Source organism: Leptonychotes weddellii, chromosome 5, assembly GCF_054177405.1.
Source record: "Leptonychotes weddellii isolate Sample4059 chromosome 5, ASM5417740v2, whole genome shotgun sequence".
Lineage (NCBI taxonomy): Eukaryota > Metazoa > Chordata > Mammalia > Carnivora > Phocidae > Leptonychotes > Leptonychotes weddellii.
Genome location: NC_138373.1, coordinates 30778019 through 30804804, shown reverse-complemented (window position 1 = coordinate 30804804; position 26786 = coordinate 30778019). Strand labels below are relative to the sequence as shown.

Below are 26786 nucleotides of genomic sequence, written 5' to 3'. Positions count from 1 at the left end.
CCGCATCAGGCTCCCTGCTCAGCAGGGAGCCTGCTTCTCCCTCTCCCACTGTCCCTGCTCATGTTCCCTCTCTCGCTGTGTCTCTCTCTGTCAAATAAATAAAATCTTAAAAAAAAAAAAAAAAAGAAATACACACATCTTAAGTGCACCATTTGATGAGAGCTGACAGCTGGGTGCCCTTGTGTGACATGAATTTCTCTGAAGATACAGAACCATCATTTCCAAGAAGTTTAGATATGTGTGCGTATTAAACAATTTGCATACTAAACCTGTGATTACATGGATAGGTTAAATTAAAAAGTGAATGTGTATATGTATGCATGCATAGATATGCATGTCTGTGTGTAATTTGTAGTGGATAAATAATACAGGTGGCATGCAGAAGTGGCAAAAATCGTTAAGCGTGTGATCGTGTGCCTGTATTCGGCAGTTACAGACCTAGGGAACCGGTAAGCTGGTCCTATTAGCAATGTCTTCAGAAAGAACATGAGCGTATAAAACGTGCAAGGCTACACTGATGTAATGTCCAAGATGAATGGGAAGAAACACAGTGTTACTTGTCTAATTGAGGATGTTTAACGACTTTTTGCTCTGAGAGTACCAACGGTTACAGTTTTTCAGTCAGCCTTGATTTACATTTTATTTTTTAAGTGCTCATACTGTCACAAATACTTACGTTGGGATCAGCTGTCTTGGTTTCAAAAAGTAGGTTATGCTTTCGTCTTTTGACCCCGAAACATGTGGATGAAAATCAACATTAATTGGCAGGATGAATGAGGGTGGGAGAGGTGGGTGTCTGGCTACAATCTTCTCAGAGCATTGAGAGAGATGCTCACAGCCCCTTAACTGGGGGTGACAACTCGATTTTAATTAACAGCAGGTGAGTCTTGTGGTCAGCCATTTGACATTTAGGTGGATCGCACAATAGCCTTTCCCTTTGAACCACATTTATTTCCAGCTTAATTAGTCCTTCTGAGATAGCCTTGCTATTAGCAACAGCCTCTCCATTTAAGATCCTTTTAACCAGACCTTTTATTTTTTTTTTATTTTTTATTCTTCTCATTTTAGTACTGGCTTAATGTTATAAAGGGCCTGGGCTAACTCATTTTAATGACCTCTGCTACATAAATGCTAATTTTACATTTGGCCTTATTTCAGAAGATTTTTTTTTTAAGACCATTGCTTTCAGAAGGACAAAAATGGAAAGATTAAACCCCTTAGTGTCATCTGCCTGAAAAAATCCTGTGGTTTCTTCTGACAGGAAGAGTGTTTTCAAATCCCTCCTTGGTCTAAGCTTCTGTGCTTGACATCTCATTATTTAACTCAGCTGTTTCAGCTTCACCTTCACCCAGTTAATTAAGTAACTCATTGAATGTATTATTCAGTTTGGATTCCCTGTCCCTGACAGAGAGAGATGGGGGATGCTTCTTCATCCTTGCCCTCCTGCTACTTTCTCTTGCCTCTTCTTTCTCTTCTACACACACCCAAAAGAAGGAAAAGAGAGGTGAGCAGAGAGAAAATATGTTGGGGGAAGAAGAGAGAGGATGTTATTTGCTTGGTCAATCCATCAGTTCCTGGAGGGAATTTTTTTTTCTCTTAATGGGCCTGTACTCAAAAGAAGATGAGGTTGACGATGGTGATGATCTGATCATCTGGCTTGATGATTATCATAACATCCCTCTATGCAAGGTCCTGCTTGAGGTGTCTTTCTTACATGATCTTTTTTATTTTTTTTTATTTTTATTTTTATTTTTTTTATTTTTTTAAAGATTTTATTTATTTATTTGAGACAGAGAGAATGAGAGAGAGAGAGCACATGAGAGGGGGGAGGGTCAGAGGCAGAAGCAGGCTCCCTGCCGAGCCTGGAGCCCGATGCGGAACTCGATCCAGGGACTCCAGGATCATGACCTGAGCCGAAGGCAGTCGCTTAACCAACTGAGCCACCCAGGCACCCTACATGATCTTTTTTATTACTCAGAACAGCCCTATGAGGGAAACACTTGTAATATATGCACTTCACAGACCGGAAAGCTAAAATTCTATTGAGTTAACTCATTTGTTCAAATATCACAGCTAGTAGGCATCAAAAATTTAACATGAAGCCAGAACTAGCTGATTCTTTTTTTTTTTTAAGATTTTATTTATTTATTTGACAGAGAGAGAGACAGCTAGAGAGGGAACACAAGCGGGGGAGTGGGAGAGGGAGACGCAGGCTTCCCGCCGAGAAGAGAGCCCCATGCGGGGCTCTATCCCAGGACCCTGTGATCATGACCTGAGCCAAAGGCAGACGCTTAACGACTGAGCCACCCAGGCGCCCTGAACTAGCTGATTCTTAACACTCATGATAGCAAGAGCATCTCTGGTAGGTACCTGTGTATTTGTAGTCAAGTTTATATTCCTGACATTGGTGGGTGGGGGTTTATGACAACATGTCATGGAAAGGATGTCCTAATGGCAGATTACCTATATCTCTTGACCTGTTAATGATCAAGCTGACTTTCCTGCAGAGCAGTGGTCCTCAACCAGGGGCAGTTCTATCCCCCAGGGACTTCTGGCCCAACAGCTATGATGTATGATCCTCTATGTGTGTACATTAACTTCAATAAAAACATCTAAATGTACCCTATAGAATATATGTGGATTTGGTTGGGAGAGGAGGGCTGCACTTGGATTTAGCTGGTTGATTGCCAACCTGGCTGGAAATAAATCAGGAAAGACATTTAATATGGACAAAATTAGAAGGGGGGCAGGGAATACTGGGAGGGGGTACATGCACAAGGAAAGAGAAAGAAACCCTAACATGCAAAGGCAGATAGAAATTTAGAAGGTCAAGCCAGAGTAATTGAAGTAGACTTTGGAAATTGTGGATCTGAGAAAGAATTAGAGGTTAAGGGGTAGGTAAATAGAAAGATAAGGAAAAGTAAAGAGACAAATAGAATAAAACCAAAAAAGGTATGTGCATTGAATAGGAGGAGGGAGAGAAAGACAGGGGAGGAGAGGGGGAGAGGTGGGAGGTAGTAAGAGAAGAAAATGCATCTTTAATGCATATTTAAGAAATAGGAAGGCAGAACCTTGTAAGAAGGTAAAGTAGATATGTTTTTTAAAGACCCTCATTATTATGAAACATTTTTTGGGGGGGCAAATAACCCCAAAGAAAGGGCAAGTGGTGTAGGGTGGTGGGTAAAAGCAGACTCATACATCACATTCTTTAAGTTACTCCATTTGTCACTGAACAGATACTATCTGCCAGGTACTGATCTAGGTGAGGATCCAGCACAGAAAAACAGCAAGTGAAAGACCTTGCTTTCATGGAGCTGAGTCTAGTAGATGTAGAGAGAAAAATAAACAAGATCAATGCTGTAAGTGAAAAAAATAGTACAATAAAGAAAAGAGAGAGAGATGGTAGAGCATTACCACATGTCAGGGGCACAGCCCAGTGATGAGCTGGGGTTGGAACCCACACCAGAATGAGGGGGGAGCTTTGCAGGGGGCAAGCAAGCAAACACCCAAAGGTGGGCATAGCCACTGCATCTGAGATGCTGTAAGAAGGTCAGTGTGGCTAACGTGGAGTGAGTAATGGTAGATAAGGATAGTCACTAGGGGATGGGTCAAACAGGGCTATGTGGGGAGTTGGATTTCATCTTCAGTGGTCTGGGAAGCCATTAGGGTTTCAAAGAGAGAAATTTCATAGTTTGATGTATATTTCATTAGGATATACCTGGATTTGATAACTGTATCTACCACTTATTAATTATATGTCCTGAACAAAAATTACTTTTTCTGAACCTTACCTTCTTCCTCCCTGAAGTACAGATAATAGTAAAACTTACTGCATAGGATTGTTGTAGAAGTGATGCATGTAACCCATTTCAGGATGTGCTTGCCACAGGTCAGTACTCATTACATGCTAGCTAAAAATCCAAACAGCAATAACAACCACAGATTTGGGAAACCTTGGACCAGCTATTATAAAGATATCCAGAAAAAAAATATCTGCCCTTATACACTGTTGGTGGGAATATAAACTGGTACAGCCTCTGGAAAACAGTATGGTGGTTCCTCAAAAAAATTAAAAGTAGAACACTTCTGAGTAGGTATCTGAAGGAAAAATCATCATCTTGAGATACCTGAGCCTCCATATTTATTGCAGCATTATTCACAATAGCCAGGATGTGGAAACAACATAAGTGTCCATCAATGGATGAATGGATAAAGAAGCTATGGTATATACAGAGAGTGACATTCAGCAACTAGAAAGATGGAAATCTTGCCATTTAGGACAACATGTATAGACCTTGAGGGCACTATGCTAAGTGAAATAAGACAGATCCTGGGCGCCTGGGTGGCTCAGTTGGTTAAGCGACTGCCTTCGGCTCAGGTCATGGTCCCGGAGTCCTGGGATCGAGTCCCACATCGGGCTCCCGGCTCAGCGGGGAGCCTGCTTCTCCCTCTGACCCTCTCCCCTCTCATGCTGTTTCTCTCTCTCTCTCTCAAATAAATAAATAAATAAATAAAATCTTTAAAAAAAAAGAAATAAGACAGATCCTACTTATATGTGGATCTGAAAAAAACCCCAAACTCATGGGAACAGAGAATAGATTCATGGTTGCCAGAGGCAAGGAGTAAAGGTAGGGGAATTGGGTGAAGGTGGTCAAATGGTATACACTTCAGTTATAAGGTGAATAAGCTCTGGAACCTCATGGACAACATGGTGCCTGCAGTCTCCAGTATTGTATTGTATACTTGAAAATTGTGAAGAGAGTAGATCTTAAAAATTCTCATCATGGGGAAAAAATTTGTCACTGTGTGAGGTGATGGATATTTACTAAACTTACTGTGGTCTTTATTTCACAACATATACATATATCAAATCATTATGTTGTACACCTCAAACTTATACAATGTGGTGTGTCTATTATATCTCCATAAAACTGGAATAAAAGATCTAAACTCTGTAGAGAAATAGGATTATGTAAGCAGCATGGAGTTTACCCGCCTGTGTTCATCAGTCCACTGGCAGGGGTGGGAGGGAGACAGAGACACAGTGTCTCTTGCCACTATTGATGGATTTCAGTGGAACAAAAAAGAACCTTCCAAGGTAAGAAGGTAGGCTGACATGGGTGTTTTGCTTGAGGTATTCCTTTGATGCTGCTGTGCCCATGTGATACCCAGCAAAGCTCCTTTTTAGCTGAGATGTGTGCCAGGCCTACCCAACCTGGAACTCATTGATAAAGCTTTAAGCATCCTTGAGGCCTGTGACCTCAGAGAGTGACTTAGGCTGACTTTATCGGCAGTGGCTCTTCTTTTTCATTATATTTGCTATTACCAGAGCTGATCTTTTTTCTTAAAACCTCTTAACCTTATATAAGGGGATGGGACCATTTGAGCTCTCCGACAGGAAGCTGATGGGAAATTGTAAGCCTCCAAAATAGGTTGAGAGCTTCCCGTTGTCCGGGGTCCTGGCAGAGGTTACTTAAAAAAAAAAAAAAGGCGGGGGAGAGAGTGGAATATAAATTCTTGGTGTGTCTTTCTGGGGTTGGCCAGTTTCTTCCCCATGGCATGCCTTTTTGCAAGCCCTTGGGGGAAGGCTGTATCCATCTTACAGACAAAGCTTGATGAGTACCCAAGTGTCAATGTGGGGGTGTTAGGACAGGTCATATGCTCAGAATTGCTGTTTGTGGCTATAGACCAAGAAATACTCTTCTTCCACAGGTAGGCAGAAAGTCTTCTGCAGTATTTAAGTCTGTAGACTCTTGAGCCTGCCTATAGGAGGCCACACTGTTGCTTGCTTAGAAGCCAGTTAGTGAAGATTGTAATTGGGCATATGTATTAGTGACTTATAAATCCAGGCTCTGTGTTAAACCCTTTATATGCATTTTTCTTAAACACAAAAATACACACACATTCGTATATTCTGTTACACCAGTCATACTGAGTAAGTGATGGAAGCTCAAAATGGTTAGAAAAGCGAATAAATAGCAAGACTGCCTTCTGTTGTGTGTTTATGAACTTCTCCATTAAAAACAAATTTTTCCTGTGGGCTGGGTTACTGTTTTAAGAAAATGATGATGAGTTCAACAGGAAGACCAGTTGGCTAAGTAGTTAAGATCACCAGCTTTTGGGTAAAATAAACCAGGTTTAATTCGTAGAACAAACATTTGTCAGCTCTGTGACCTTGGGCAAGAAACCTAACCTCTCTTGATTTTGTTTTCTCTAAAATGGGGATAATCATTGTGTCTGCCTCATGGGATTCAGTGAAGATTTATACCAATATATATCTCTCTCTCTCTCTATTTTATATATACTATATATCATATATATGATACATAATATAGACTTATTTATCGTATACATTATATATTTATTTTATACTATATAAATATAAAATATATTTATATTTTCTTTATATATATTATATACATCTCATATATATGTGTGTATATATATACATATATACACACACACACACACATACACATACATACATACATACACATTTTATCACTAAGGATGGCTTTTTACAAGAAGGCTAGTTGGTTTTGGTACCCTTGCCTTTGAGGAGCTGATAATATCATGGAAGAGATAGGCACAGATACAGTGCACTGGAAATACATATCCAGATGAGCTCAACCCTGCAGCAGAGGTGCAAGTAGAGGGTGGTGCCAGAGAGCAGTCTGTTCTGGGTGGACAGAGCAGAGCGAGAGGTGAAATTAGCTTTGGTAAGCAGGTAGTTGGGTAAGCAGAGGGAGAGTGATTCAGGTTAAGGGGACACAGTGAGCCAACTTTCTGGAACATAAAAATGTTTAAGAACAGATAGATGCATAAAGAATGCAGTATCTGGGGAGGGACATCATAGAATATGAATCTAGGAAAGGAGGTGGGATTGGTCAGGGCATGGCTCACTCCCCTGTAATTTAAATAAATCCAGGTAGTTCCATGCTTTCACCAATTCAGAATTGCTCTGGGGTGATTATGGTACCAAAAGGAAACTTATTTTTCTTTTTATGTATTTATGTATTTTACCCAACATAAACTATTTAAACACACTTGAAAAATCAAGCTCATACGTTCAGGTCAATATCAAATGCATCTGAACAAAAAGCAACCAAATATTAAAAAGTTATTAATCCTCTAATTAATATATCAGAAACCAGACAGATTTCTGTTATGGTTGATCATCTGAAACTCACAAATGTAGAAGTTAGTAAACAAACAAGCAGCAGACAAAACACCAGAACATATATTTAATTTTAAATATTTAAAAAGAATGAAACTCTGGGGCGCCTGGGTGGCGCAGTCGGTTGAGCGTCCGACTCTTGGTTTCCACTCAGATCTTGATCTCAGGGTTGTGGGATTGAGCCCCAGGTTGGGCTCTGTGCTAAGCGCTGAGTCTGCTTGGGACTCTCTCTCCCTCTGCCTCTCCTCTTCCCGCATGCTCTCTCTCTCTCAAAAAATTTTTTTTAAAAAAAGATTGAAACTCTATCCAGATGACTGGTTGTGAATCTAGAACCAAATTAAAAGAAATGACAGCAGGAAGTACAGCTAGGCATGAAAGCAGACATTAGAAGAACATTGACATACGTCTACATATTGTTCAAGAACACAACAATCTGGGACTATTTAGCAGGAGGGCAAAACTTGCTAAGGTTAGCATCTTGGAGGTGGCATTGTACTGAGTCAGAACCAACTATCCATGTTTTAGAAAGTGGAGACAATGAAACATTTCATAGGGATTTCACCCCAAAGGGTTAAAGTGACAAAATTTCTGTTTTTAAAGAGATCAGCCTTCCTAATTGGGATTAGTCAGTATTTGTTTCTTTCCTTGTTCCCAGGACAGTATGGATAATTGAGGTATTTAAGACATCCTGAGGGATAAGCTTAGATTTCTTCTACTCTTTCCCAACATAATGTCTATGTCCTATAAATTGTATAGGCCTGCCAATGCAAAAGAAAAAGTAATCAGAACTTTAAAGGAATATTCTTAATTCTCTTTTTGTGAATAAAAACCAAGTGACAGTTTCTGCAAGTAAACATGGCATTTGGGAAAGAGGGTGAACAAGCAGCGAAATGTAATTATCCTAAACTGTCTCTTTTAAGGTATATTTTTTCCTGTGCTCATGTAAGAACTGATATGAGTGTTTTGCAGAGTGGATTACTAATAAATCACATGGCTTGGGAAAGAACATTTACATCCATATTTCTATTTCATTTTTCTGAAAAAGCTTAAGTGGTTATAACTCTGGTGATTTTTAGATTTACTCTTGGGGATCCGAAGTTCAGGGTCTGCGTATTTAGATTTATAAATTTATTATTATAAAAAAATAAACTTTTGGGGCACCTGGGTAGCTCATTCAGTTGAACATCTGACTGTTAGTTTCAGCTCAGGTCATGATCTCAGGGTCTTGGGATGGAGCCCCACCTCTGGCTCCCTGCTCAGCAGGGGAGTGTGCTAGAGATTCTCATTCTTCCTCTGTCCCTCCCCCAGCTTGTGCGCTCTATCTCTCAAAATAAATAAATAAATCATTAAAAAAAACAAAAAAACCTTTTTTTTTTTTGTATGTTAACTTTTAGATCCATGTTGTCAAACTTAGGAATTTTCCATTGGAAGCTAAACCAAGATATAATGTTTTCTGATGAGTGAAGATATATACACGCAGATTGAATATCTTGTGTTACACGTTTATATAATGTTTGGCCCTCCAAAAGCAAATTTCTACACTTAGTGTTGTCTCATTCATGACACCCACAGAGCAGAGCCACTTCTTGGAAACTAGTAACTCATCTCTGTATACTCAGGAGGTAATACAAAAATGCTATTTTTTTTTTTTAAAGATTTTATTTGTTTATTTGACAGAGAGAGACACAGCGAGAGAGGGAACACAAGCAGGGGGAGTGGGAGAGGGAGAAGCAGGCTTCCCTCAGAGCAAGGAGCCCGATGCGGGGCTCGATCCCAGGACCCTGGGATCAGGACCTGAGCCGAAGGCAGACACTTAACGACTGAGCCACCCAGGCGCCCCAAGAATGCTTTTTTTTTTTTTTCCAGATAGTTTGCACTAGCTCTGTTGAACTTCAGTTGTGCTGTACCTTCTCTTATTGGCATAATCCTTGCTTTGACCATTAGATGTGTTTTTGGGATATCTGATTCCTAGAAGGAGATTAAATATTAATTAAGTGGTTTTGTTTAGTCCTTGTAGTGTGAAGATCCTTATAAGAGTGGTTTAGTGTTGAGGCAGACTATCAGCATCAATTCCCAGGGGACTTGTGCTCTTTGAAATTCCCATCTTTTGTTTCCCTAGGGATCCATTTAATGGACAGAGACAGCAGCGACACAGAATTCAGGCAGTGTTTAGAACCGTCTCATACAGAGAAGAAAGAATAATAATGATAATAAATTCATCTAATATACAGAATAATATCTAATGAATATAGATAAATATAGTAATGTTTAAAAATTGCAACTATAAAAACAAACACTGACTACATGACAGTGCTTTATGTGCTTTATCTCAGCTTAATACTAACGCTGGCCTAATGGTATCCGGACTGATACTAATCCTATTTTCTGAAAAACTGAGGGCACAGATAAGTTGCTCATAAAGTCACACAGCTATTAAGTGGCAGAGGCAGGTTTTGAAGCAAGGTAGACTCATTCCTGAGTCTTCTGTCTTATGTATTTTGATCCATACATGGAGGTGAAATTAAAATACAAGTTCTCATTGCTTTTGCCCTCATATATCATTATGAATTATTTCATTATCTTAGTATTGCTGAATGTTCACTGTCACATTTCCTCAAGAGGTTGGTATATTAATTAAGAACCAGGCTATATTCTTTATTTTTTTTTTCTTAATTTGAATCCTTTATGCAGTCAATGTGGGACATAGCTACATTGTGTCAGATGTAGGGGACGCTGGGAAAACACATGTGGCCCTATAGTAAGGAATAAAAAGCTCCTTGTGAGAGACACAAGTTCCAGGTCTGGCTCCTCTTTCAGTTGACCTTGAACCAGATTAAGTTTTCAGGGCATCGTATCAAACCAGTACATTTCCTGCTCTAGCCCCCTCTTGGGGTTGTTATAAGGCAAAGATCAACCACAAGCATTAATAAGAACACAACAGCAACCAAAACCCAAAGGAGACTATAGACAGGAAAACAATCACAGTGGTAGCCGGCTCTTCAAATGGAAGGCCAGGCTTCTTTTTAAAAAGGACCTGATTGACAGCTAAGCTGCTGGCCCACTCAGTGGGCAGGGCTTAAACCCGCCTTTCTGCATCCCGCTTTCCTGATGTTCAGTTCCATTGCTTAACTGGAGTGCACTAAACTTCAATTTGATAATTGCATCCTCAAATCCCTTAATGAAGGTGCCTATCAAAGTATAAATAATTACCCAGTAATTTTGTATTTGCAAACTCTATCCTGGCTGTTTATGCTTCTCTGTGGTTCAAAAGGGAAGTTCAGGGGCCCACCTCACACTTTGCAAAGTCAGGGAAATTTCAAGAGCCCAGAGGATGGCATCTTAACACTGTTCCCCACCCAAGGAGTTCACCCCCGCTCCCTCCCAACACTCACCTCCACTTTTTCTCCTACGATTTATAAATCCATTGGAGAGCTGCCTTTTTGTTTTGGTGCTGGTCATGCGGACATCTGTCTGCATCAGAGGTCCTGCCCTGAAGCTCCTGGGTGCAATCGCCTGGCTCCTTGAAGGTACCCAGGATCCCCGTGAGCCTGGGCTGCCTGTTCCTGCACTTGCTTCCTCATCAGGAATCTGTTTTGTCCTTTGGACAATATCCACCTTAGTCATGGAAGGCACACACCAGTGGCCTGTTGGGCTTCTTCCTTCATCTTCCCTCCAGTTCCTATGTTTTGGGCTGAGTCTCTTAATTATTCACAAAAGCCCATCAGTGGAAGTGCTGGGGATCATCCAGGAGGCTAAAAGCCAAGAAGACAACACAACAAAACAAAATGTAATAGGACAAAAACCTGACAGGGTTTGGGAGTTTTTGTGGGGGTGCTTCTCTGAGTATGCAGCTGTGGTGGGGGTGTACTCAGCTGCTGGGGCCTGCTATAAGTGAAGGGAAGCTGCATAGCGGGCAGAAGCCAGGTGACAAACCCAAGGCTTCATGGGCTGGTGTTTTTCTCCTACATACTGTTTTTAAACACATGGACTTGTTAAGAGCCCAAGCCGCTGACAGCCCCTCTAGAAGTATTCTTCTTAAAAGCTGCACTAAAATTATTCACCTCATGTAAAAACAAGTGCGATTTACATCTAATATGGGTAATTACTTTTACAGTTAATTAAAAGCGCTCTCATTAAACCCTGCTGTGATGCCAATGCATAGCTCTTATTTGCAAACAGACCCTTGGTTTGAGCTTACCTTGGTGACATGCTGCTCCTACCTGAGGGGGGGCTGCCTTCCTCGGTAGCAAATTTAATTGTGCTGAGCCAGCAGCCCTGGGCTGCCAGGGTTCCTGCCAACTCTCTCTTGTCCCCTGATAACTAAGCTGCAAAAAACATAGGATGAAGAGAACAAAATAATTCATGGGGGGTGAGGGTGCAGTCTTCAAAGAAAGAAGTCACAATTCTAAGATGAAAGACCTGCTATCTTTATTTGCTAAAGATGGAGCTTGGGAATTGTTTTGTGGTCTTTCTGGCTTCTACAGCTCTTTCCTGCTACCTCTCTCCCAAAGAAAATATCCCATAACCCATCCCCCACTTAAAATTCCTCTCAAACATTTATAAAGTCAGAAACATTGCATTCTGAGGTAGCCCACTAAAGTAGATTCTACTCTCTTGGTTGAATGGATTTATGTTGAGATCTTAGTTTACATACTTTTTTTTTTTTTTTTTGCCATTTGTATGAATTCAGGCAAAACAGCTCTGAAGTAAATTCTCAGTCTTCACAATCAGATTTAAACTTCCTGTTTTGGGAGTATTCTGTGCCTTGAAACAGGGATCTTGGTCATATTGAACCTTCTTAAACACATACTAATAAAAATGCTTTCTCAAATTAACACATTCCTGGTAAGTAATTAAAGCTCATTAATTAAAGCATACAGTGTTTTGAGACTTAAATTTTGAGGGAGCAGATAGATTATAAAATTTCAAGAAGTTTACAGACTCCATGAATGGGATGCTCTGGTATAGTGCTTCGCGCTTTTTAGTATTTCACAAAGTTATTTGCTTCCATCTGCTGGCGCTCTGTGAGATTGCAGGGGCTGAGCAAATTTGTGAATGGAGACCTATGAAGTGGATAAAATATGTCAGTACAAACGTTTTCTTCTATTCTTTATGTATTCAAATGACCTTATTTGAATCTTGGTCTTTTGAGCTGAATGAACACACACTGAAGAATCCAGCAGGAAGGCATGCATGACTCCAAATTTGTACCAACTGTAGTTACGAAATAACAGTTACTCAGTTTTGTTTTGTTTTTTCAAAAAACGTTGCGGCGCAATCGTTATCCTTAAATAATGCAATTGAATTTAGAATATTCGTCTAATTATTCAGATCCAAAGACAAAATATGGTATAGAGGAAAGCATAAAATACAAAGCAGGTCGATTGGTTTCAATCCCTCTTACATCATTTGTTATCAAAGTCAGTGCCCTACACTCTTTGATCCTCAGTTTTCTCATCTGCAAAATGGAAGCCCTGGGCCGGTCCTACAACTTGTATTTATTTTCAAAGTTTGAATCTCTGTGAAAGTAGGAAAAAAAAAAAAAACACATTAGAACCCAGGTTGTAGTAAATGTTCTAAGTCCTAGAATCTCAACTCATATTGGTTAGCTTCTTTTAAGTGATAAGTAATTGTTATTTGCAGAACAGAGGAAACTTAAGTGTCCAAACTCTAGAAAAATTGCTGTTGAAAAGGAAAATATCTATAAATGAAGGGGAACAGATGCCACCCCAAAATATGCCTTTTTAGCATAAGGGTTATTTGGGGATGATTACTTCAGGGAGGCTGCAGAGTCAGTAGAAGTTGTCCTTTTGTGAGAAAAATATTTACATTTATTTTTTTTTTTTTAAGAATTTTTTTTTAAAGATTTTATTTATTTATTAGAGAGAGAGAGAGAGCATGAGAAGGGAGAGGGTCAGAGGGAGAAGCAGACTCCCTGCTGAGCGGGGAGCCCGATGTGGGACTCGATCCTGGGACTCCAGGATCATGACCTGAGCCGAAGGCAGTGGCTTAACCAACTGAGCCACCCAGGCGCCCAAATATTTACATTTATAAGAGAAATCCCATTGGTAAGGGTGTCTCCCTTCCTGTACCAGGAAGAGAAGGATGACTCTAACTCTCCAGAAACTCTCATCAGTGGAGGATACAGTGGCCTAAATCTGCATAATAACCTTACCCTTTTGTGTTTTGCCTGATAATCTACCATAATGGGCCAAATCCCCACACCAGCTTCTTTCTTTGCCTTTAGCTAAAGATGGTATTTTTGATGGCCCGGGCCATTTTGGGAGTTACTCCTTTTTTCTGGGTATGTCCCATGTACATAAGAGGTGTAAAAGTCATTAAATTTCTGTTTGTTTTTCTCTAGTTAATCTGTCTTTTATTTTGGGGGATATTAATGAAGAAGCTAAAAGGGAAGAGGGAAACTTATTTTTTTTTTCTCCCTGCATATTGTTGATTTAGAATTTAAAATGCACTTTTGAATTCTTTTTGCGTTGTGATATCGAAATATACTTTTTCGGTAATGTTATAAACTTCCTTGTCATAGCATTTATTTTCTGTTTGAAAAGAAAGAGCAAAACACCTGGATTTCTCCCCCCAGTAGAAGGGTAGTTGATCATAAACCCTATTTGGGTTTGTCATGAATCTTTGACTGTGTCTCCCCTGATAGAGGAAAGATGTTAGGGCTTGGGGGCCGAGAAAGAATTCTTGAGACATGTTGGTACAAAAAGGGGACAGGATGTGTGGTCAGAAAGAGCTACCCTGGTGTCATGAGGGGTGCCCAATTATATACTTTCAAGATGGAACGGGGTTAGGGATAGCATAAGTCTCTAAGGAATTTGGAAGCAAGGTTTCCAGGACCTTGAGGGGGCTAGCTATTGTTGGGAAAAGATCATTTATTACTGTCTAATAAAACCTGAGTCATGAGACCCTTCAGATGTATATCGGTGGGTCATATACTTGGGGATGATTACTAACATGTATCTTGGGGGAGAGGAGATAAAGGAAGTTTCCAAAGGAATTTTTATATGTTAAAGTAGACTTACAGGATCCTGGGGGTCAGGCTAAGATTGCCTTTTGCCCTCAGCAAAGTATTAACATTGAGGCAGCTGAGTTCCTAGAGGAATGTCTTTCTGTCTGTTTCAAGGACTTGTCAGTGGGCTGTAAGTAGTAAGGAGATTTAAATTTTTTTATTTTTTTTGCCTTTTTTTCCCACATCATCCATCAGCTCTCGAGAGATGTTTGAAACTGTAGGTGTTTCCTTTGAAATGGTCTCTGGGACTTGGTGAGTATCTGAGTCCAGGAGAACAACGCCATGTCAAAGATAAAATGACCTTACTTTATTCTCACGTCCAATATAAGCACCCTGGTCTTTTCTCTATATTGTCTTTCCAGGGTTGATACCTGAAGTCATTAACACAGATTCCAGGGACTGTCCTCTGAAAACACAAGGGTCCATGAATGTAACAGCATGCACCTGCCCTGGCATCTCTTGTATAAAGGGGTTTTTCTTCTCCCTAGGGCTCGGATTACATGGCGTGGTCTCTGGATCATGCCTTTCTTTTCTTCGTGATGAGTAGGCAAGTATCAAACACAAGAGAGTCACACTGGAAGCTCCTTGTGGCTCTTGATTAGTTTTCCTGTGGCTTCTATAAAAAATTGCCACATTTTGTGGCTTAATACAACAGAAATGTATTTTCTCACAGTTCTGGAGGGCACAAGTCTGAAATCAAGATGTCAGCAGGGCTACTCTCCTACCAGACTCTCTAGGAATGAATCCTCCCCTTGCCTCTTTCAGCTCCCGGTGGCTCTGGGCACTCTTTGGCTGGTGGCCATGTTGCCCCAGGCTCTGCCTCTGTCTTCACAGGGCCATCTCTTCTCTGTCTCTTAAAAGGACACTTGTCATTGGATTTAGGGCCCATACAGATAATCCAAGATGATCTCACTTCAAGATCCTTAATTACATTTGCAAAGACCCTATTTCCAAATAAGGTTGCATTCACAGATTCTAGGGGTTGGACATGGACATACTCTTTTGAGGGTTACTATTCCACCCACTATAGACTCCTAGCTTCTAAATCCTCTAAGGCCTCCAGAATCCCACCGGCAGACATTTGTCCCCACCTGTAGGCAGGAACCTTTAACTTCTGGGCACTTCAGAGCTGTCAATGATGCTGATACATGATCCAGGATGATGGTTCTCAGCACTGTGGGCATAAATAACCCTGACCCACAAAAATCATCAGAAACAACTAACACACAAAATGCAGAAGAAAAGAAGTCTCTCTTGGGAGAGAGAACAGCTTCTGAAAAGAACAGACACACAAGTGCTTTGATGTCTAAAAGCCAGAAGAACTCAGTAGACTTGGAAGAGCAAACTTTAAAAATAGAACTCTCTTTAAGTTCTCAATACTCTACTCAGAACGAGGTCTCACAGAGACATTTGGAGGATACCGTCAATGACAGCTAACGTTTATCGATGACTCGCCATATGCAGACATTTACATGCATTAGATATGCCTGACAACAAATGAGGTGGCTCTCATTAATTTACAGACAGGGAAACTAAGGCACCAGCCCACAACTAGTGTGGTGCAAAGTCCAATTACGTGAAGCCAAGCAGTGTGACTCCATAGCGTGTGCAGAATCCCATCTGTTGCTAGCGATTGAGTCACTATTTGGAGTTTTCCAGCTACAGAAAGGAGAATGCCTGGCTTCTGTAGGGAAATTGATTGCTTGGTGATGAGTACATGGCTCCAAATTCAAACTTAACACTTAAGTAGTTGAGCTGTTTTCCAACGAAGTCATCAAGTGGGGCTGAAGTACTTACTTGACTATTCTGGTTCGGAAAAGGTCAAGTCGGAGCCCATCCAGAGACACCAGCTCTACGTGGAGCAATCCGAACAATAATTTGTTCCCGCCAAAGTGACATTTTTCCAATTTGAGTCCAGCATTGTTCAGAAGCAAGTGCAGTCCCCTGTGGTGCCTCCCGCGTAGATCTGCAGCGGATGACAAACCAACAATATCATCTAAATAAAAAATCCAGCATGGGTTTAGTAAATTAATCCTGACAAGAATAAATTGAATAATCTTAGGGAAATGGCAAGAGCTCTGATTCTGCCAGATGGCTTTTTTCTGTAGCTTGTGTGAGTCCTTGGTGGCAGATTAAAAACAAAAACCTGCCTTTGGCTTATTGATTTTGTTAGTTAGTTGATTAACACCTGCCACTTCTTTGTGGGTAAATCAAAATTGGATATGGACTCTTCCCTGCAAACTCAACATATTTTCACTGGAGGAAAGAAAAGAAATGCACACTTCCCCTGGTCAGAACAACCTAAAACAGACAAGGAACTGCTTTTTCTTGCCTTATTTCTAGATGGCAACTCCTGGGTTTAAAAATAATTCATGATTTTCATCATTCGCATACTGAGTTAACCTCTATGTGTCTTAGTGGATGAATTCAAAGAGAGTTCTCAGTAAGAGTAAGGGTTCAAGGTCAGCCAGGGACCTCAGCCATTAAATCGGGGGTGTGAGAAAACCATGACCCCAAGTCCTAAGAGTGAGCCTTGCAGATCATCTGGGAATCTTGTCTAGTCAGCTTGGGCTGCCGTAACAAAATACTACCAAGTTAGAGACTTAAAACAACAGAAATTTATTTTCTTACAGTTCTTGAAGCTGGAAGTCTGAGATCAGGGTGCCAGCATGGTCAGGTTCTAGGGAGTACTCTTCCTGGGTTGCAGACAGCACCTTCTCTCTATGTTCTCACATGGCCTTTCCTTTGTGTATGGATGCAGAGAGAGAGGGAGCAAGCTCTTTGGTGTCTCTTCTTATAGGGACATTAATCCCATCAGATCAAATTTCCCCCTTTTATGATCTCATTTAACCTTAATTACTTCCTTAGAGGCCCCATTTCCAAATACAGCCACACTGGGGGGTTAGGGCTTCAACCTCTGCATTTTTGGGCAACACAGTCATTGGTCTACATGCTTATTAAAATGCAGATTCTGATTCAGTACATGTGGGGTGAAGCCTGAGATGCTCCATTTGGGGCACAGACCCCCACTCTGAATAGCCAGTTCCTCATATTACCCCTATGTCACAGATGAGGCAATCAAGACTTCGAAAGGCAAAGACATTTACCTCAGCCGCACAGCTGTCATGTGATGGCACCACACTTGGGATGCAGGTATCTGGCTCTGCACAGGAACTGCTAACCATGACAGTGTCCTCCAGTGCTTCAGTCTTGAGCTCCCAGTGGAACCCCTGGAAGGCTTGCTAACACACAGATCTCGAGCATATCACCAGGTCCAGCCCCAGAAGATGCATTTTTGAATAGGTTCTCAGGTGATGCTGGTGCTGCTGATCTGGGGAATCACACTTGGAGAATCAAACTGAGCCTCTTCTCTAGATAATTTTGGTTTAGATGTCCCTCTTGCCCAGAGAAAGGAAAATGACGAGACATGTGGCCTGAATTATCCAGACTGACCAACCACCTCGACTAAAATAAAATAAAAGCACCTGAAAGGAATGCAGAATACCTGGTGTTAGGAGCCACTTCCAGGTGTAGACTTAAGCTCCATCGTTGTGTGACCCAGGATGGGTTACCTAATCATTCACCTCAATTTTCATATGGTAAAAACTAAAAGCCAACCTTGTTTGGTTGGGGGGAGCTCAGAGACAAGTCTGAAAAACACCTGCCATAGTTCCTGGAGCCAAGGAGGTGTTCAGTCATTGCTCATTGTTTCAGTCCCGTTTCACTGATATTAAAACCGTCTGTTATGTAAAAAACAGAATCTTCACCTTATGGTGTTGTCTTCTTTTGTTCCACTCTTGATTCACACAGACCTAGAATTTGTTGTGCTTAATAAATCACCGTGGTGATAGCCTTCCACTTAATCCACCCTCTCCTAATGACACATCAGCAGGGTAAACCCAACTACTTCTTGGTGAGAGAATAAATATTTCTATAGACTTAACTTACCCCAAACTGAGCCACTGTTGTTTGCAGACCCCTACATCATCCTGCCTCACCCATAGTACCCCCCATCTCCATTGCTATAATGTTCAGACCAAAAACCTTGGCATGGTCCTTGGCCTCCATCTTTCCCTCATATTTCACACCCAATCCTTTAAGACATCTGTTCACCCCCATCCAGATTTTTTTTTAAATTTTTTATTTTATTTGAGAGAGAGCGAGACCAGTGGGAGGGGGAGAAGCAGGCTCCCCACTGAGCGTGGATCCCACAACCCTGAGATCATGACCTGAGCTGAAATCAAGAGTCAGACACTCAACCAACTGATCCACCCAGGTGCCCCACTCCATCCAGATTCTGACCACTTCTTGCCGCCTCCCTAACATCACCCTTCCCAGCCACCATCATCTTATATCTGACCTCCTGTAGCTACCCGCAAAGTGGTCTCTCCTTGTGCCCTTGGCTCTCAGTTGTCTATCCTGTTAAAACAGAAGTCAGATCATGTCTCTCCTCTCTTCAAAACCTCTGAGTGAAGCCAAGTGCTGGCCAGGACATGGAGAAATTGGAACTGTCATGCACTGCTGGTGGGAATGTAAAATGGCGTAGCTGGTATGAAAAACAGACGGTTCCTAAAAAAATTAAACATAGAATTAACTTGTGATCCAGCAATTCCTCCTCTGGGCATATATGCAAAAGACTTGAAAGCAAGGACTTGAACAGATACATGTACACCCATGTTCATTATTCACAGTAGCCAAAAGGTGGAAACAACCTAATGTCTATCCATGGATGAGTGGATCAACACAGGGTCATATGTACATACAATGGAATATTCTTCATCCTTAAAAAGTAATGAAATCTGACACATACTACTACATGGCTGAGCCTTGGATAAAGACATGCTAAATAAAATAACGCAGAAAATAAAATAAAATAAAATAAAAAAATAAAATAAAATAACCCAGACACAAAAGAGCAGATACTTATGAGCCCTCTTCTATGAGTGTTATACACTGAAGTGTACCCTACCCTCAAATTCGTATATTGAGGCTCCAACCCCCAATCACTGTTTTCAGATATAGGGCCCTTAGGGAGGTAATGGAGATTTAAAAGGTCATAAGGGCCCTAGTTTGACAGTACTGGTGTCCTTCTAACAAGAGGAAGGGACACCAGAGACCTTTCTCCATGCACACAGAGAAGAGGCCACAGGAGGGCAGAGAGAGAAGGTGGCCATCTACAAGCCTGGAAGACAGGTCCCCAACCAGAAACCCACCTTGACAGCACTTTGATTTTGGACTTCTGGCCTCTGGAATTGTGAAAAAAATAGATTTCTTTTATTTAAGCCACCCAGTCTGTGTTATTTGTATTGGCAGCCCTAAGAGACCAGCACAATGAGGTCCCTAAAGTTGTCAAACTCACAGAGACAGGAAGTAGACTGGTGGCTGCCAGGGGCTGGGGAAGGGCGTTAGTGTTTATTGGGGTGCAGCATTTCAGTTTGGGAGGGTGAAAAGTTCTAGAGGTGGAGGGTGGGGATGGTTGCACAACAATGTGAATGTGCTTCGGACCACTACCATACACATCAAAATGGTTAAATTAGTAAAAGCTGTGTGTATTTTGCCACAAGATCAGACAAACAAACCTCAAAAACAAACAAACAAACAAACAAACAAAAACAACCCTGGATAGTTCCTCACTGCTCTCAGAATAAAAGCTAACATCCTCCTCTGATCTCATCTCCCAGTATTTTCCTAATTTACTTCCCTCCTGCCACCGAGTCCTCCCCCTTCCTTCCTGCAGCTTAACCACGTCCTGATACTTTGCACTTGCTCTTCCCTTGCCTGAGAGGCTCTTCCCCCAGATGGCGACCTGGCTCATCCCCTAACTTCCTTCATGCCTTTGCTCAGTTACCACTTCTCTAGAAATTTAAGATTTTATTCCCCATGCTCACCATTTCCATTCCCTTCTCCCTGGTTTATCTGTCTTCATAGTACAAATCCTCTTATAAAATTAAAAAATACCGTTTATTGATGTTTCTTTTTTATTATCTGTCTCTTCTAGCAGAATGTAAGCCTCATCAGGGCAGGACTTTCCATGTGTTTTGTATGTTACTGAGTCTTCCTTTCCGAGAACAAGGCCTGGCAAGCAATAAGTGCTGAATGCCTATCTTCTGAATGCATAAGTAAATGAGTATTTCAGGAGCTTGTGTGTGTGTGTGTCAACCATGTGTCTAACTGGTGAATTCCTTGAGGGTAGAAACCACGTTTTTCTCACCTTTACATTCCAGAGCAACATGAAAAAATGCGTAAGAAAGTTAATGTGCAATAAATATGGATGGATGGGTGAACCCATGGATGAATGGTTGGACAGATGATGGATAAATGGATGAGGGGTGGATGACAGATGGATGGATAAGTAGATGGACAGAAAGATTAAAAAAAAAATAGATGGTGATAGTTTTGTGTTGAAAGGTGGTAGATTTGACTATCCTAAATCTGGAATGAGAGAGAGAAAGATACTAAGTCCAAGTGAGGGCAGTTTCTGCTGATGTGAATAAAGGTGTGTGGGGGGGGCATATTATTTTATGAGCCATCAGCTTCTCTTTCTTGTGGCCTCTGATCCATAGCTTTTGCCTTCACCCCACATCTGCATGTAATAAAGCTTAGTTATGACATCCATATGTCTCTAATGCAAACACCAGGGCATATACTTCTTAAAAAGGCTATAAAGAGCAATGGCTTGAGAAACAACCGTGAGGAGCGTGGGTTTTTTATTATTTTAAAGGGCATTTCAACGACACTCCTGAATGTTCCCTGACCATAAGTCTGACTCCTGTTCTTTCTCTTTCTTTTCTCTTCCTCTCAGGATATCAAAGCAGACTGCAATACCTGTGTGGAAATAGAGGACAGAAAGGTGAGTCAGTATTTTTCATCTTTCTGCTTTCAAAAAAAAAACCAAGAACCCTATGATTTAAACCCAAGTGTTTAAGGCTGGACGATGGCTTGCAGCAGTGATTCGTGTACTGATATTAGATGCTTAAAGACAGTCATACTTTTAAATGTTCATCTGTGTTACCTCTGATGGCTTCAGTGAAGAGTGCATAACATAATTATGTATTAAATATATTGGTGCCGATTTTTATTTTAGTCATATGCTTGTCTTAAGGAAAATAGCTCATTTATCCTTAACTCATTTCACCTTGTTATTGAACATCATTAGTGATTATTCTGTAATATTACATATATGATAGCATATACAATATTGGGCTTTCCAAGGTGTGTCCCTATATTTGATCTACACACTTTGAGGGAGAGCCTGCCTCAGTTTCCCTCATGACACATTTATGTGAGCAGCGACTTTCTATGGCATAAATCTATTTATGTGAGATGTTTGGGGGGGTTGGGGAGGGGAGGTCCTTTCCTATATTTTCAGAGTCCCCCTGCCCTCCATTCATCTTCCTGTTACACTTGGTGTGGATCCCCTCAGGAAAAACAGCTGTTAGACAATTGTTCTCCATGGTCTGTGCTTATTCACAAGAGTTCACAGAAGTTTCCCTGGTAAAATGCATCCAAGCAGATCAAATTTTACCTTTAACGCCTTGGATCCAAAGAGGTCAAATAAGTGAATTGAGGGTACATATCTCCTGGCTACTTTTGACATCATTCCACAGTTCTGAAAGATGTTTCTCTCTGCAACCATACCATTGTCAAACGCAGTTGTTATTTCAAGCAGAGGTTTTCAGCCCTGATTTTGTGATAGCTCAGTCATCTGCTGATTAATAAGGTGGTTGAGGACTCCTCAAAACAAAATTTGCTTTTAAATAAAGGGCAATTGTCATGCATTATTTTAAGAAGTGTTAATCTCCTCGTGTAGAAAGGAATAAGGATATGGTAGCTGAGATTCAGTCCGCGTGATCCTCAGGTCGGTTCTGGTTCTGGGTTGCTCTCTCATTTGCAGGCAAAGGCATTTCAATTCGTATTTGCGTCCACCATATATTTGCATGTTGGCATACTTGCAGGTGTGTGTTTTGTGAGTTGGACAAATGGAATTTAGGCTGAACATATGTCTACAGTCTTTTTTCATCCGTTCCTACCAGTTGTGCCATGGGTCATCTGCCCCAGCTGTTCTGCCCACATCAGAGTGAAAGCATGTCGCCTGCCCTGCTTCCTAAGTTTGGGATGCCTCCACTTCCGTTGGACTTTTGTGAAATTCACAAACATGTTTCTGTCCAGTATTTTTTTTTTTTTTTGGTACCTTCTTTGCCAGTAGTGTTTGAAAGACACCAGGAGACCTGATACTGTTAAAATAATATCAGTTCCATCACCCGAAAGATAAATGAACAGCCAGGATAATCTCTGGGCAGTGAAAGCTGGCCACATGGCTCCATTCTGTTGACCCAAACTGCCGCTGGTTCAGACATCATGGTGATAAGGATCCCCCAAGTCTGTGGATGCCTCATGATGCTTACTGGTAGGAAAAGTCATATCCGTACACGGTTTCAACTCTTTTCAAAAAAAAGAGTAACACACATGCGTGTGCACGCATATGCACACACGCATATGCATTTCTGGGCTTTGTCATAGCCTGTGGGGTTGAGTCAGGTCAGGCACTTCAAAAAAAGCCTCATCTCTAAACAGGTTCACCTGGTGTTTCCTAAACACGAGTGCTCCTGCCTGAGGACACGTGAATTAACCAAACCCCTTTGCATGCAGTTCATTGGTGATGACTCCTAGCAGTGCCATAACTCTAATGCCCCCCTCCGTTTTGACGGCCTTCTTCTCTAAGGGCTTGTTACTCCTTCTGTCCAACCAGAGAACTTTTCTTCCTCTTGGAATTCTTTCCGGGTTTTTTTTTGTGTGTGTGATTCTTACATTTGGGCGGTAGCTTCTCTGGGTCCCCTAATGGGGCTGGGGGTGGGGGTGAGGTGTGGAGGGTAGCTCTGTCCATCGGGGTCTTGTCTCCTAGTGGAAAAGTCCGCCCCAGTCATCCCAGAGGGGCGGTGGCCCCACCCTCCACAGAAGAGTGCCGGCCCCGCCCCTGCGTGCAGAGGTGTGGCGGGAGGGCACGCGGGGACATGGCAGCCATGGCATCTGGAGTGATCTTCATCCAGGCTCTTGAATGCACTCTGGGGCTTCTGTCACCCTGATGTATAATTATGAAATTTCACCATTGGAGTAATGACACTTGTCTTGTATGTGTGTGCCCCTCTCCACTTAATCCGAAGGCTTCTGGCAAAATCAGTAATTTGATAAAGTAGAACTGAAGTGACGAGAGATGACAGAGGTGCCGAAATGATAAGTCAGCCTGCCTCTGAAGACGCAGGCCTCGGCCCGTGTGCATGTTGACGAAATGCTGAGTGCTCTGACGGCAAACCCGCAGTGGGTTCTTTCAAGCTCAGTTTCCTTTAGTTAGGAGAGCTTCACATGGTGTCTGTGGGACTAGGTGGATCCCTGTGAAACCTGTTTATGATTTCCTTTTTCATTTCCCTTTCGCTTTTCCTTCCTTCCTCTCTGCCTCTCCTCAGTGTATTCTCTACGTATGGATATTTTTGTGCGCTCACACCTGTGCCTCTGTATGTAGTTGAGTACCTTCTGGAGAGAAGGATTTTAGAAAACAAGCTCTCAAGTTTGCTACAGAGTCTAATAGGGTCTCTCCCTGCTGCCCCCTCCAATTTCATGCCTCATCCCACTCGGTAGGGGGGTTTACCTTGAGATGAATCATTTTTGCATTAACTGAATCTCAGACCAGATATAATGATGGAAGATAAGCAGTGAATTGCAAGAGATGGAGAGAGCCCTCACCCTAAGAAGAGCAATAACATCACTCTTCTGGTCTGTGCACTGTCTGGTTCCATCTGAGACTGTTGACCGAATGAGAGAATCGTTCTCCCCTACATCTCTATATTTCTTTATTCTAAGTGCCTGTTTTCCACCGGCAGACATCGGCGAGGAGCTCCTTGCCCAGTCGTGTATGGACAAATGCATGGCTTATATTGGGGTGTGCTTCTGTTTCACGTTTCCCTTTTGCTTCCAAGCCCACCAAATCACAGAGCCCCCTTTCTGGCCATTTCTTAGAGTCATCCAGAGGCTGTCACTGGGAGATCTCAAGGGCTGGAGGCATTTTTCACCCTTAAGTGGGAAGCAGAGCTCAGATTGTTTCCTCCTAAAGGTGAGTGCCATGGAGCTAATGCAGATTTAGCAAAGGTGATGCGAGGTAGCCCATCACTCGGAGTGGCCGTATGGCCTTGCAAAACTGCATGCATTTGACATTTACGGTACCCATGTTGCTAGTGGGGAGCTAAGGCATTTAAATTCATTTTTATTTGTGGTATAAAATCCATCTGAATTCCAGTACTATTATGAAGACTGCAATTCAGGTGATGGCAGAAGAGGCGGATGGATCAGCCGGGGGGAGAATCTGTCAGGAGGAGATGAGAGCCCATTTGTCAAAGGCTATAAACACAGACAGCCCTTCCTCTTCTCACTTATCGCCTGGCCTGGTGCAGCTAAACAGTTTCAGATCTGCTATGAAATTGCATGGAAGGAGTTTGAGCTGTTTTCAAAGTTAGGGTGACTTTCAGATTGGATCCGGTTGGAGCTGCGATTGGGGTCCGTAGTCGATGCTGTCTGCCTCGGTTAACCCTTAGCGTTCTGACTTTTCCCTTTTATGAGACTTGCTCTGGATCAGGACTCTTAAGTGCCTTCTATATTTTCAGCACTTACCTTGTATCAGTCTCCATCTGCCTGTGTGTGAATTGGAGATAATACAATTCACTTGAAAAGTTGATTTGAGGAGTTGATAATACCATAATACATATATATGTGTATATATATCTATATACATATAGATATATACACACACACACCATATATGTATATGTATATGTATATGTATATATATGTATATGTACACACACACATACATATATATAATGCCTGGCACAAAATAAGAACACAGTCAACTGCATCTACTTTTATTTTTGGTTTTGCTAATGTCCACACCTACAGGCATCACATGTCATTTATAATTAAAAAAAAAAAAAAAAAACATGAGTCCCCCAGAAAGTGTTATGGAGGCTCACAGAAAGAGACCACCAGGGGACCTAGAAGGCTTGGGGTATATTTTACAGAAGAAGAGATGCTTGGCCTAAGTCAAGAAATAAACCCACCTGTATGCCGGGTCCAGGCAGGAATCCTATGTTAGTGAAGGGAGACTGTGGGCCAACATGAAGCCATGGGAACAGCAGTGAACTCAAGAGGAGTGGCCCCATATGCAGGAGCTCTGATATAGCTACCTTTTGCCAGGGGGAATAATATGTTCAGTGTTGCCAATTTCTTTTTTTTTTTTTTAAAGATTTTATTTATTTATTTGACAGAGAGAGACACAGTGAGAGAGGGAACACAAGCAGGGGGAGTGGGAGAGGGAGAAGCAGGCTTCCCGCAGAGCAGGGAGCCCAATGCAGGGCTCGATCCCAGGACCCTGGGATCATGACCTGAGCCGAAGGCAGACGCTTAATGACTGAGCCACCCAGGCGCCCCAGTGTTGCCAATTTCTAAGCCAATCTGGAAATACAGATTTTAATGGAAAACTACTGATCTTTAAAACACTGTGCAAGTCAAGAAAACACATATGCAGAAAAGATTGAAGAGACTTGAAGGCTTGAGACATGAAAGCTAAATCTCAGTGGATTAGGAAGATGTGAGTATTTTCAGTGTCTGTTGAAGGCCCACCTGGCAGAGGGAACAGTGAGGGCAAAGACAGAGGTGTGAAAGCATGGGGCTTCGGGTAGGTCCAGACCCAGTGTGCAAGTCTGAGAGTGGCCAGAGGGGAGACTGGAGCAGTGAGTGGGTAGAAGTTTATGGAGGGTATTGTTTGCCTTGCTGATGGATCAGGGCGTTGTATAAATCTCTCCTCCCAGTGGAAGGAGAGAGTAAGGGAGGGCAGGTCCTTGCCAGAGGAGGCCAGAGGTGTATGGAACCAAATAGGTACTAACGCACCAAAAAAGAAGTCCCGAGGAAAGAGGGAGAGGGGACAGAGCCCAGAAACGGAGCCAGAGGCTGGGCCTTGGTTGAGTGCAGGGATGAGCGAAGGGGAAGGCTTTGCCGAGAACAAGGTGAGGTCAGCCAGGACTCAGAAATAATGGTGCTGGGTTCCCAGCCAGATGTCCTCTTTTTAAAGATGTGTGGTGGAGGAGGACCGTGTTTCCTGTGGGCCAGTATTGCCAAGTGTGCGGCTCAGATTTCATATGATAAATGAGGTACCTTCAGGTGGCTCATGGACATGGCATCACATCACTTAGTGAAGAAGTGTTGAAGTTACTGTCTTGTCAGTTATTTTTCAGACCTGGGGATTGCATCAAGGAGACTCAATTTGGTTGGTGTTTTGTTTTGTTTTTAATAAGCCCCAAGGTCTCGAACATTTGCTAATCTACCTTTCTAACCAAGAGACCCAGAACACTTGACAGGCAATTCTTAACATGTAGCTATAATTCAGTAACATTGTTTTACTTTTGAATTAGGCTCACATTCTGTATCTGACAAAGGATACTGCCCTTTCCATTTACTTCAGTATACAATTTTCTCTTACAAAATTCTACTTAGGATCGTCTTTTATAATTTTAACATATTCATTTAGAACAAAAG

At 41.9% G+C, this 26786-nt stretch overlaps 1 protein-coding gene across 6 annotated transcripts in view; it reads left to right on the top strand.

The window, feature by feature from the left end:
* The window catches only part of RBFOX1 (RNA binding fox-1 homolog 1), a 1962285-nt gene that overhangs the window by 1077547 nt on the left and 857952 nt on the right, over positions 1-26786 (top strand). For all 6 annotated transcript variants that reach the window (XM_081820076.1, XM_081820073.1, XM_081820077.1 and 3 more), the window contains exon 5: positions 21010-21057. In XM_081820076.1, the coding sequence (XP_081676202.1) occupies positions 21010-21057 (48 nt within the window). The remainder of the gene's footprint in view (positions 1-21009; positions 21058-26786) is intronic.